Source organism: Gallus gallus, chromosome 3 (genome assembly GCF_016699485.2).
Source record: "Gallus gallus isolate bGalGal1 chromosome 3, bGalGal1.mat.broiler.GRCg7b, whole genome shotgun sequence".
Taxonomy (NCBI): Eukaryota; Metazoa; Chordata; class Aves; order Galliformes; family Phasianidae; genus Gallus; species Gallus gallus.
This window is the reverse complement of record NC_052534.1, coordinates 57,222,661-57,235,327: the sequence shown is the minus strand read 5'-3', so window position 1 is coordinate 57,235,327 and position 12,667 is coordinate 57,222,661. Positions and strand designations below refer to the sequence as shown.

At 35.8% G+C, this 12,667-nt stretch overlaps 1 protein-coding gene across 31 annotated transcripts in view; it reads right to left on the bottom strand.

Moving 5' to 3' along the window:
• Nucleotides 1-12,667, bottom strand: part of EPB41L2 (erythrocyte membrane protein band 4.1 like 2) — a 104,530-nt gene that overhangs the window by 40,886 nt on the left and 50,977 nt on the right. For all 31 annotated transcript variants that reach the window (XM_040697459.2, XM_040697457.2, XM_040697486.2 and 28 more), the window contains 2 exons: nt 7,407-7,511; nt 541-583 (listed from right to left, as the gene is read on the bottom strand). In XM_040697459.2, coding sequence (XP_040553393.1) covers nt 541-583; nt 7,407-7,511 — 148 coding nt within the window. The remainder of the gene's footprint in view (nt 1-540; nt 584-7,406; nt 7,512-12,667) is intronic.

Sequence of the window (12,667 nt, the reverse complement as noted above, 5' to 3'; positions counted from 1 at the left end):
TATTCAATCTGAAACACATTGTAGATAGTACTCAGAAGTTCCACAACTGACAAGTAAAAAAAGCTGATGTCGGACTGGTCAAGTTTGAAAACAAATACATGCTTTCTGTAAGATATACTGATTTTCTTGTAGTTTCATATTCTTCTGTTGAATCTTTGAAGTTATAGAGCCCTACAGCAACAAACATGACTATTTTTGCCAGATAACATTCCCTATCTCATAACTCAAATATCAGCAGCAACATTTGAATAACGTTCACTGTTTTGAGATGCAAAAATATCAACTGATTAGTCAAATATAAAACAGAAAAATTTGGGTCAGCAGCCAGTATAATGATTAACTTCTACAGCACAAGTCTGTTTCACTCTTGGGATAGCAGACAGAAACAAAAGCTTTGGTTTCTGTTCCAAGGCTGAATGCGTCATTATCAGACACATTCTTTTAACGCTCTCAGCAACTTAGGCAACATTTGAGTTCAGAAAGAATGTTTCTGCGAGCAAAAAAAATGGGAGCATGACATCCAAATACAGAAGTACTTACTTCGAATTTGTCTCTTAATTTCCTTTGAAGAATCTAGCCAGTTCTGGAAAAATAACAAAATAATAAACAGCATTTAAAATCATTTATCAGCATGAAGAAGAAATTATTTCATACAATTTCGTACAATGCAATTAACGTTTGCATTGTCCCAGCATCTGTTCTCTTTAAAATTTTCCAGAGAATCCTAAAATTGAAGTTGTAATTCGGTAGCAAGTCTCCCTGCCCTTGCACATAAATGAAACTGTGTAATGCCATTCTCTTCATGGTTGTCTCACTGCTTTAGTCTATTTACGGTAAGTGGATGTTCTTACAGTAGAGGTAGTCTAGGAAATTACATTTGACAAATGCAGTTTTCTCTCACTCTCATCTTATTGACATAAGCAGACTTCTCAGGAAAAGTTATGTAATCCCTACGTGTCTGTGCCTATACACCTGTAAAGAGCTACTTAAGACAAGCTTTTTCTCTTGATATCCAAAGATTTATTATTCCCATCGTTTTTCTTAAAGAGTATACATTTTAGCTCTGATAACATTCAAAGGCACTTTGAAAAATGACTCAAGTTTCTGAGTTTCCCCAAAGCAATGTTCTCTATGAACATGCACGATTTTAACACTGACACAGTGGCAACGTTCAGAAATAGATGCTTGGCTCTATTTTAGGCAATGCACATCACGTCGGTTGTTCATATCAACAACAAGCTGCCTAGAGACATTGTGGACTCTGCTTCTCTGGAGAGCATTTACATTTCAGTAGCCCACTGCAGACAGTAGCAGCCTCAACATCAGAGGGGACCTCAGCACCAGCACTAACATTTCTAAAGATATAACTCTATCAATACTGCTTGCCTAACCTACCCAAATACTGAGTGTGGGTACAATATGACTCAACTTTCAGGCTTTAGTGCCACGCTGTAGACCCCAACAACTCTTTTGCAATACCTTAGAGTCCTTTTAAACAGACCACCACTAAAAAATAAGTGTATTTCAAACAGATAAAGCATGCTATATAATCCTTTTATGGGTCTCTATGCATTGGAAGAATGTAAAATACATTACACTTCTACTCTACTGTAGATCCTTACTGTAGATCTCTGCTGGTAGAAGACATGGTTTCTATGAGCCCAAAATACTAAGTTTCTTGTTGCAAATTACCTTGATCCAAGCTACTTTTTGTCATTGATGCTGAGCATCTACATTAGACAAATACTGTTTAAAAATAAATGCAAGAAAAACTTTTTTTTTTAATCATTTCTTAAGCTGCCATTAAAGTACAAAGATAACTCCATATTCAGTTGATTTTAGGAAGTGTGCAACATCTACATACTACAACAATTACAATTCTTTCAGAGATGTACAGTCCACAATGCTGCTGTAAAGGAAAGGATATAAAACACTCAAAAAAAAATCTGGATAATATTTATTCTCCTTAAGTCATAAAAAAAAAAAACTACCTGTTAGAAGAATTGTGACAAAGAAAAGCCTTGGAGTACACGAGAAGTCTTAGAATAATTTTAGCTGAAACTAATTTCAGCTACAATCATCATACTAAGTTTTCAGTTTTAGTGTTAATTCCATTCCCGAACAGCCTTTTCCATCAAATTATAGATACAACTAAAAAGTACCACGAACTCTTAAATGCAATATAAATTCTATAGTGTGGCATAATTACAGCAGAAACCTAGGATGCGTGACTATACGTTAGCGTCAACATTCTACCTTTCATTACGGCAGAGTGGAAGAAAAGAAAATGCAAAACAATATGCTGGAAAATTATAATAATCATTTCTCTAAATAAATTATTCAGTTCATTTTCTGATTTTCGAAGTCTCAGATAAGTTTATTGGAAGCAAACTTTGTCAACTTTCCTTTGTTCCAGCAAATAAAATCATGTTTGTTTTCCATGTATAAGCATAATTACAGGGATTTTGTTTTTGTTTGTTTCTGGTTTGCATCTGTGCCTTTTGTTATGGATAAAACAAACACTATTGAAAAAATCTACCCTGAAATAGACCCCTTAACACAGAATAGGCAGGTCTGTCTTTCAACACAAAAGACAAAGCGTATGTACACTACATTGCTCCAGTAGGCAAAAATCTATTTGTTTGTGAATGGTAAGGTTACAGATTACACAAAATAAGGAATTGTCAAAGAACAACAAAACGTTCTCTAACAGTACAAAAGTATTTTGTACAAATTCAGAAAAGCAGCATTTCCAGCTGGTGCCCACAACATAAGAGCACAAGCTTTCTAACACTTCTGCAGCCCAATTACAGTGTGAATGGAGCATTCATGAAATTTTGGGGGTGTAATGCAATGAAATTACTAACTAAACTTTAGACCAATAAATTTAATGTTCATAAAACCATGAAAAAAATTGTTAATGAGTAACTTTACTTAAATAGCTTTAACACGTATATTAAAGCTAACAAAATCAGTACGATTTGAAAACATAACATCTCTCCCAGCTGCACAGAACACCCATAGAGGAAAGTTAATGGGACTCCTCCTCCAATGGTACCCTGATGTTGCATTAGGGAGCAGTTCTAATTCAAAAGAGTGCCTGGCATTGAGTTTCCACACCCCACAGCTGCTGTCTAGTTCAACAGCTGGCTCCTAAATGGGCGGCTGTGATGACTACACAAGAATGAGAAAAAACACATCATTCAGTATTTAGTACTGACAGGGATGGAGGTCAGAGATCTGTGGCATTCTAATCTCATGGGGGAAATATTCATAACAGGAAAATGTATCAGAAAGAACTGGTACTGAGATGAAAAAAAGACTTGATTTTTATACAGAGAGGTGAAAAAGAGAAGGCTAAAACCAGTGAAAATTCCAAGTCTCCAAGCTTTCTGTGGCAGATATGAGTGAACAGAACTCATCAGCATCACCACCCCCACCTATTAAATACGTCAATACATAAAATGTTAATTTTTTTTTTGTGATTAGAATGAAAGGATGATGAGATGTGTGAAAATTCTAAGATCCTTCAAAAACAAAAGTGCACCTATCTTACTGATTTTATTCTGTGAGACTGTACTATTTCAAATCTACAAGCATGAAAGAAACATCAATTGGATGGGGGGTGGGGAGGAATGACAAATCTCAGCATACAACTAGAAAATCTGACTTAAGACACCACAATGGCTGCATTTCACATTGTCAGGATGCATTTATACCATAAGTAGGACTAGAACTTGCAAAAATTTGTGCTGTACAAACGTGATAGCTTTAGGTTTGGCAACTTGAGTGACAACAGCAGTGAAAATAAAAATACGTATACAACTGAGGCAGTACAGACTGCAACCTACAAGGGACTAGAAGCACTTAAATAAGCACCGATTCGTACTGAAGCTAGGGGTTTCAAATTCTTTTTTGAGATTCTGTTTTTTTCCCCGCTTATCTTACAATTAGAGCTTTGAGCCACAGCAGAGACCCACATCCACACCCGTCACGCAGCAGAAAACCGAACAGGTCACTTAAGAGATACTTCAACTTCTGGGAGTCCCTGCTTCCTAAAGGCACCGAAACAAACTGCAATCCTAAATGAGGTACTTCAAGCCAGAATCTTCAAGAGCTCACGTCTTGCTGAGCACCTTACTGTGAATGTTATTTTGTACAAAGCAGTTATAACTGTAAGCAGTCACTGATGACAACATCATCAGTTGCTTCTACTTCAATTTCTTCTTTTTCTGCTTTTCTGTCTATTTGTGATCTTCAGAATTTCTCTAATAGCATAAAACTCAGTAAAATTTAAAGTACTCATGGTCAGAAACAGAACAAACTTTTAGAGCTTTAGCACAGTCACCTGAAATACAATTTAGTAAGATCTTTAAATTTATGTTGTTTACCAGAAAAGTTTTACTTGCATCCTCCTTGTGACAGTAATAATCATAGGAGGAAAACAGAAAAGTGCTTGCAGATGGTAGTTGTATAAATAGCAAGATTAAAAAAAAACCATGGAAAACAAATGAAAATTGATCACTGTTTCAAAGTCTTAAACTCTAAGAATTGTCTATCTATTAAATAGTTCCAGAAAACCAAAACCAGGATCATCCTGCCTTTTTGTTGTTGTTGTGGCTTTGAGTTATTCTACAACCCTGTCTTCTTTAGCCTTTTCACATGAGCAGCAATTTTCATATCACCACTTTTCACCCCACCTCATCACCTTATTATGTCACGTGCTGTACAATAGCCAGATCTGAAAGACTGTTTCAGAATTTTAATAAGTCTCTTACTGCTATTTATATTTCTGCATAGAGATTACAGAATGCTAACTGAGGAAAGAAAGCAAAATCAGACAATCAGTTCTCTTAAACGCACCAGTAAAAACAAAACACTCACGAGGAATACAACAGTTATCACCTTGCACATATATCAATGTTTGTAAAATATATGCCAATTGCACAAGAGAAGAGCTTCTCTAATAGCTTTGGAGATCAAATTAAAATTAAAAAGCTCAAAAATCATCAGCAACAGAGAAGGTCTATCGCTGTTAACAAGCAAATGCTGTACATGCTTTAACTATGACATAGGCAGATATCACTGATAACTAAGTATATACATATATATACATACACACACAAACTCTTATAAAGAGAAAAACAGATAGGCTCTTTTTAAGGTACGGCACTGGGTACCTCCATTTACATGAATGAGGAATACCAAGAAGTTGGTTCAAGTAGAAGCACATTGGGAAAGAAAAAACTGACATACTCTGCACCAATCCAAACGTTCCTGCTCTGTTTTTGAAAGCTGAAGGCTCTCTATTCCACCTCCTAAGGTCTATCAAAATGGGCTCTTTCCTGATGTAATTCAAGGGTCCCATGTGTGCTTTTAGACATTTCCTCTCTTCCAGTAATACTGGATGATCCAGTGATACACTATCTCACTGTGTGTATACATTCATGTATTTCCAAGAACACTGAGTAACACAAACAAAGGAACTGTAAGCGATAACAAAAAATAAGTGACATTATGGTACTGCTCAGCGAATCAAATGGGGTACTCTTTGTTGTTACGTTGACAAAACTCGTATTTTTATAAAGGGTTTAAAAATCAGTAACAAAAAATAATATCCAGTAACAAAAAATATCCACATATAAAATGCATTTTATATGTGGAAATCATTAACACAGAAGACCTGAGTGTTTCGTTCAATGCTCCACAGAAAACTTCCAAAGCAAGCAAGTCCAGAAAATAACTGTTTTTGAAGTTTGGAGATTTATTCAGATCACTAAATTAGACTTCAGTTCAAGCACAAAAATTAAAGGAATAAAAATAAAAAAGCAACAACAACTTCACTAGAAATAATTAATACGCATGTAATGATGCTTCCTGCCATGAAAACAGAGATTAAGATTAAAAGAATTACATTTTTTCCATTTCAATTTGCAGTTATTAGTCTGCTCTTTATGATGGAAAAGATGACTGCAGGTATATTTTAGTTTGTGGACAGAGTAACAGCTGGTCCATTACTAACCACAAATATCCAGATGCATGGAAAAGATAAATTGGCTCTTGGTAATTAGTGGAATCAATGACAAAAGCTGATCTAAGATGTTCCTCAATTCACCAATCTAAACATGCTCACCAAAAATGAGTGTAAAAAGATAAAAGAAAACATGTTACCAAAAGGTACTCAAGATAACCTATTTGAACATATTGATATCAAAACACCTCTTCATTACTGAAACTAGCACCCAGTATTGGAGATGGACTAGCTCCAGTCTCCTCTTTTCAAGTGAAAAATTTATTGATGTTATAATTGGGCCTTCATTAGGTCCTATCTGGAGTACTGCATCCAGGCCTGGGGCCTCCACCACAAGAAAGATGTGGAACTGTTGGAGTGGGTCCAGAGGAAGGCCACAGAGATGCTCAAAGGCCTGGAGCACCTCTCCAACAAAGAAAGGTTGAGAGAGCTAGGCTTGCTCAGCCTGGAGAGAAGGCTCCAGAGAGACATCATCACAGCCTTCCAGTAATTAAAGAGAGCTTATAAACAGGAAAGAGACTTTTAACTTGGGCAGATAGTGATAGGGGAATGGTTTTAAACTAAAAGAGGGGAGATTTAGATACAATACTATGAGAAATTTTTACTCAGAGGGTGGTGACACACTGGAACAGTTTGCCCAGAGAAGCTGTGGATGCCCCATCCTTGGAGGGGTTCAAGGCCAGGTTGGATTGGGCCCTGGGCAGCCTCGTCCAGTGGTTGGCAACACCACCCATGGCAGAAGGGTTGGAACTAGATGATATTTAAGGTCTCTTCCAACTCAAGTCATTCTATCACTCTATGAAAAGTAACTATAAGGCATAACGTTTTTGGACCTTGGGCCAAGATATCCTTCGTATTATTTGTCAGAGCATTATTAAGCATACATGAGAAGAGGCAGTGAAATTCTTGGAAAGGCAGGCAGATCAGTTTCTTTTTATTATTTTATCATCCTTAGATTTGTTTGTGTGTCTGTATTTTCAAAAAAGCTAACAAATGAAAGTCTTCAAATCTCTGGCAGGTTTGTCAGGCTGTTAAGGCAAAGAGTTTTCCTATCTTCACTGGCAGGGATGGCAAAATATTTTACTATAACAAAATAAAGCCCAAGAATTGTTTGTTTTCCAGGAAATGCAATATATTTACATTATTCACAATATTCGCAAATGCAAATATTTACCACTTCAAAATAACAAATAGAGACTTTTCTAACATACACAGCAGAACCTCGTACTTGACACAATGTGGACGAGAACTGACAGCTTATAAATGGTTTGTTCAAATATTTGTAAAGGTATATAATTTAATACAGTATCCCTTTCTAAACTACTGCAGTCAGTAGCAATGTAGGGGAAAAACAAAACTCTCAATACAGGCTTACCTTCTGATCTGAATTCTCATAAAACAACAGCCCAAAATAGTCCTTTTCCAGTAAATTGAGATGTTCACACACTTTGTCAAATAGAATTTGTCCTTTTGCTTTTTTCTGGAAAAATAAAATAATAGGTACTACTATTAGTAAATGCTTGATTTTATGAACATTGATAAAACAGGCCGAATAAGGAGATACAATTAGTCAGGACAACTTAAAATATCAGTAAAATAGGTTATAAAGCTGTAAGCTTTCTTGTGATAAACTCTTTATCATATTTTCAAAACTATAGATATCACTGTAAAAATTTCCATTCTTTTCCAACACACTGGCGAAGTTAACTTGCAAGTACAAGGACAATTCAGTACCATTTCTTGAAATAAGAAATTATTTCACACATTTAGTTGTTGCTAAATAGTTCTTAAGTTAGTTCCTCTTGATCTTTAATTTTTAAAATAAGCAAAGACTTCATGTGAGCCAATTTTTTCTACATTAGTACCTTCTAAATATCAAGAAGCTTTCCAGTGTGTTAATTTTAGTTAATTTCTGCATTTCTAGCATTTTTGTATTACATCTCAATGACTTTTCTAAATCACGTATAAACTCTCAAGAAAACATGTAACACTTTTAAATTGAGAAGGGGAAAATCAGATATCACGAGGAAGTTCTGTAATACGAAGGTGGTGAGGCACTGGAATATGTTGCCCAGAGAAGTTGTGGATCCCATTCCTGAAGGTATTCAAGGACAAGCTGAACTGGAATGGCAGGGGGATTAGAACTGGATGGTCTTTAAGGTCCCTTCCCACCCAAACCATTCTATGGTTCTATGACAAGCAAAATCCTTCATCATCTTCAAGAAACAAAAAAAATGGAGTAGACCAATAAAAGTAGGTGATCCAACTAGTAGAAACACCATACAAGAACAAGCAGAGCACAACTAACAGGTCTATCAAAACTGTACAGAAATTTAGAAGGGAAGAAAATAAATGAAGAGGGCTGCCTTTTATCTAACTCTCGTTACCCAAAGAATCTATTAAATACTCAAAAACAAGTCTTAGAGAAGTTTATACTCAAAAACAAACAAACAAATCTCTGGAATTAAAAATAAAAAAAGAAAATTATTTTAATTTTATGTTAATTTCAATATTGCAGTCTGATATTTTATAATGGTAATGAAGGATACAATTTTATCATACTCATAAAACACCTCCTTCTTGCAGCACTGAAGAATTACAGTTCAGGGAAATTTCAGTTAGTCCTGAAGTTTTATCTGTTGTTTTCATACTAGAAGATGGGAATGTAAACATGGTCACCCTGTGTCTTCCTATTGCTGGTAGTGACTGGCCCATGTCCTGTTTCTGTACGCCACGTTTTAGGGGAAAAAATTGTACTAGTGATAGCAGCCGACAAGAAGCAAAACATTTTAGATCATTTGACTTACAATACACAATCAGGGGTGGGGAAGATCAGAATTTCTTTCCACAGTTAAAATACAGCCTGCTAGTGGAACATTTGAACATGAACGGCATGCAGATTCGCCTTTTGAACCTACATGACTGTTCAGCTATTTGTGGCATTTACCAGTGAGGCCACAACATGGCATTTTCAGAGGCCTGGCAGCTGAAAGGAATTTCTGCATTTGCTTATCCTACAGATTTCAGTAGATGCCATACACTACTACAATTCCAAAGAAACGCCATTAACTGCCTCTGTGTAGGCCCTGGTGACACTGAAGTGATTGTATCCCGCAGACAGGACAGAGCGCACACAATGCTCCTCAAGTGTGCCTCTCACTGCAGCTCCATCGTGCTGCGCTAAATGTTAAGGCTGGGAGGGCAGAGAAAACGGTATGCACAGAGCAAATAGTGAAGGCATTGTTGTTTTATTCCCCAAGAATCCAAACCTCTACTTAATTAAAGACTGCACTGTTCAGCGGTTACAGATCAGAAACTTTTCAAAAGATACAATTATAAAACAAGCACAATTTGTAGCTGAAGCATTACAAAGCATCAGTGGAACTTTGAAGTCCAAGCCACTTCTGAAAAAACAGAGTTGGGAACCTTAAGGCCAATTGGTACTTTCACAGATTTCACCCTTCAGAAATACAGGTAACTACTTTCCGAGCAGCTTGAAATAGCCACTTTTCTCTACAATCTCTCCTTCAGCTTAGTAGCAGTCAGAGTGGTGGGCTGACCCCAGCCGGCTGCCAGGTGCCCCCAGGCTGCTGTCACACTCCCCCTTCTCAGCAATGTGGGAGGACTGGAGCCAAGGAAACCAGTCCTGGAAGTTTGTGCTGGTGACTGATCTCACAAGGCACACTTCTGGCTCTGAGATAGCTTCACACTTAAACTTTACACTGAATCTGGAGCAAAGTTTTCAAAACATGCAACATTTTTTCATTCTTCTTTTTGTTCTCCTAAATAAAAGATGTTCTTACTTTAGGCAGACCACTTCAGTTTATTCAAATGCTAGACTGCACATCACAGCAGTCAAAAAATAAAGATTCACAAATAAAACCCAATGGCAATTAAACATCAAGTCCAATCATACCTTTCTTTACTCCGGGTTAAAACATTACCTTAACTGTACACTAAGGCAACACAGATTTATTTTATATAAACAAACTAAGTAACCATAGAACCCTTATGTCAACTCCAATACATTTCAGTTGTTCATACGTGCATAAAATGCGGTCAGTGCTGGCATCCTTTAAATGCTTTTTGTTATAAATATTTTATTAGACTGCTGGCTGAATGCAGTAAACAAATACAGTATGATCTCCATTTCCTTCTAACTAGTAGTCATTATTCAGTTAGCATTTCTTTTTATTTAAACTGCTATCCTGTGCTAAAACCCACATTACATTTACAGAAGAAAATCTGAATGAGACTTTATCACAGATCCCAAATCTGTTTAAGAAGTTTCCTTGCAACTACCTAAGGTACTGTAGAAGAAAAAAAGCCTATTTTCCTCTATTTTCACTTTATCTAAGCAAGAGGAACATGTACATCACCCAAAGAGACTAAGAACTTGCACCTGCTCTCAAAGATGTCAACTATCAAGAAAGGAGTTGGTCAAAATGATATAATTTGCATTATGCTAAAAAAGAGAAAGTTGTTTCCTAGATCATGTTGTTTACTAATTTCAAACATGACAGCAGTCTACTCACTCAAGTTTAATTTTAACTGCCGTTACATCTCATAAATGTTACACTATTAAACATGAATTTACGATGCTATGGCCATGAGTATGTTTATGTCATTTCAAGGAAGTACAACAATTCAGTGACTTTTGACAAAGTCTGCTAGACATCCTTCATCCTCGTTTTCACAAATCTCTGTCCCAAGCTGCTATTTCTATGAGTGAACTTAACTCACGTTAAAGGAAGTAATAAAAGGTAACTGAACATTGCTAGCAGTTCACAACCTATGAAAGTTCTTTTAAGTCATGCTCCTCCCAAATTAGTCAAACAATTACTTCCTCCTCTTTCCTCCTCTGCAGTCATTCACAGTTTTCTGTTAAGAATCTAAGGATAGACAGATGTTATCTTTAAGAGCTGTGATACTTCTAAGGTTAAAATAATGTAATAAGTCGCTCACATTCTACACACATGCACATACTATGTACACATAACTCATCTGCATTAGTGTAGTATTTCCTCACAATATAACTTTCATATACTTCCTAGGTTTCCTAGAGATAAGTAGCTTTGGATGTTTTTACTTTCAAGACACAGGACAGAAAACTACTCTATTGTGTTAATAGGGAATCCGTGGGCTTAACCGATTTCTTTCATTAGACTAAAAGTTAAAGGACTTTTTAATTGCATTTTTGTTAATTAACCTTTCAATGGAGGTTAATGTTTTCAGTTATGAAACTTTCCTAGTTCCACATTCAAAAAAATAAGAACAGGTTTGGACAGCGCCTGATAGCAAAGTTTTTAACACTAGAGCATTAAAGCTGCTTAAAGTTTTTAATTTCTCAGATCAGATAGCAGAGATGCTGATGCTGGAATTGACAACAGTTTAATTTTTGTAAAATCAAAGACCACAAAACACCACAGCAAGACTATCAAATTAAAATGAATGGAGGAATAGATTTCACTTGGTACAAGGCTTATCTTCATTACACTGACTTTCCTGGAGGACAGTGGAGTACTGTAAGCATTGTATCTACACCTGTGTTCAGACAAGTGAATTCTAGAAGCTATGTTAAAGAAACAGGCTATGAACCAAGTCGTTCCAATTTGTATCTGTGAAAGCAAATAAAGTACAAAGATAGATTAAGAAAAAATAATGAAAGAAAGCATCACCAAAACAGCTGAAATATCTGTTTAAGAAGTTCTTGATAAAAAGAATTATGGATTCAGCTAAGGTCAAATTGGCAAGATGATACCAGACAGAAGATCTAGTGAGAGAAAATAAGCTCTAAGGGCAAAAGAACAAAGATGATAAATTAATTTACAAAGCAACCATCAAAAAAGAAATATCTGAAATGTATTTTATGTTAGAAACCAAACAACTTTCATGACAAGCATGCCCAGGGCAACAGGAAAGACATGTAAAAGCAAGCCAAAAAAGCCAGAAGAAATAATTCCATAGTAAAACACTAGGCAGCTTCCAAAAATAAATAAAGTAAAAACATGCTGGTTTTCCGTAAGAGAACTTTTCTTTCCCTAAGCAATTTCTAATATAAGCTTGGTGCCCCAATACGTTAAAGGTTTTTCTAACTCAACACCTCCCAGTCAATTGCTACCGTGTGGCTCCCACCAGCAGATGAGACAATATGTTAGAGATGACATACAGAGGAATCAGCTTTCAGAAGTATTTTATCACAGAATAAGAAATAATTAGGATTCTGTTTACTCAGAAGTTTCCCTCAATGCATGCTACATATCATATAAATAATCTTTTCATTCAATTATAGATTTTAAGAGAAAAGTATCTTATGCAAAAGTTAAACCAATTTAATTTTAACTAGACTTTATATTGTAATAAATCACAATTCTATTCACGTCATAAAGGCTAGGTTTGCATATGTTCCTAATTTATTCAGAGAAAATTAAAATAATTCCTGTTAGAACAAAAGGTAAAACCATTTTTAATTTACTGATTTAACTAAGTTTATAACTGCACTGCAAACTCATACCACCAATTTTTTAATTCTGATGGTACATAGATTCTATAGATTTCCCTACAAATATTTGTTCCCAACATTCCACTCATTTCTGAAGATCTCAAAAATTTGGAGTGACATGCTACAGGACTCCA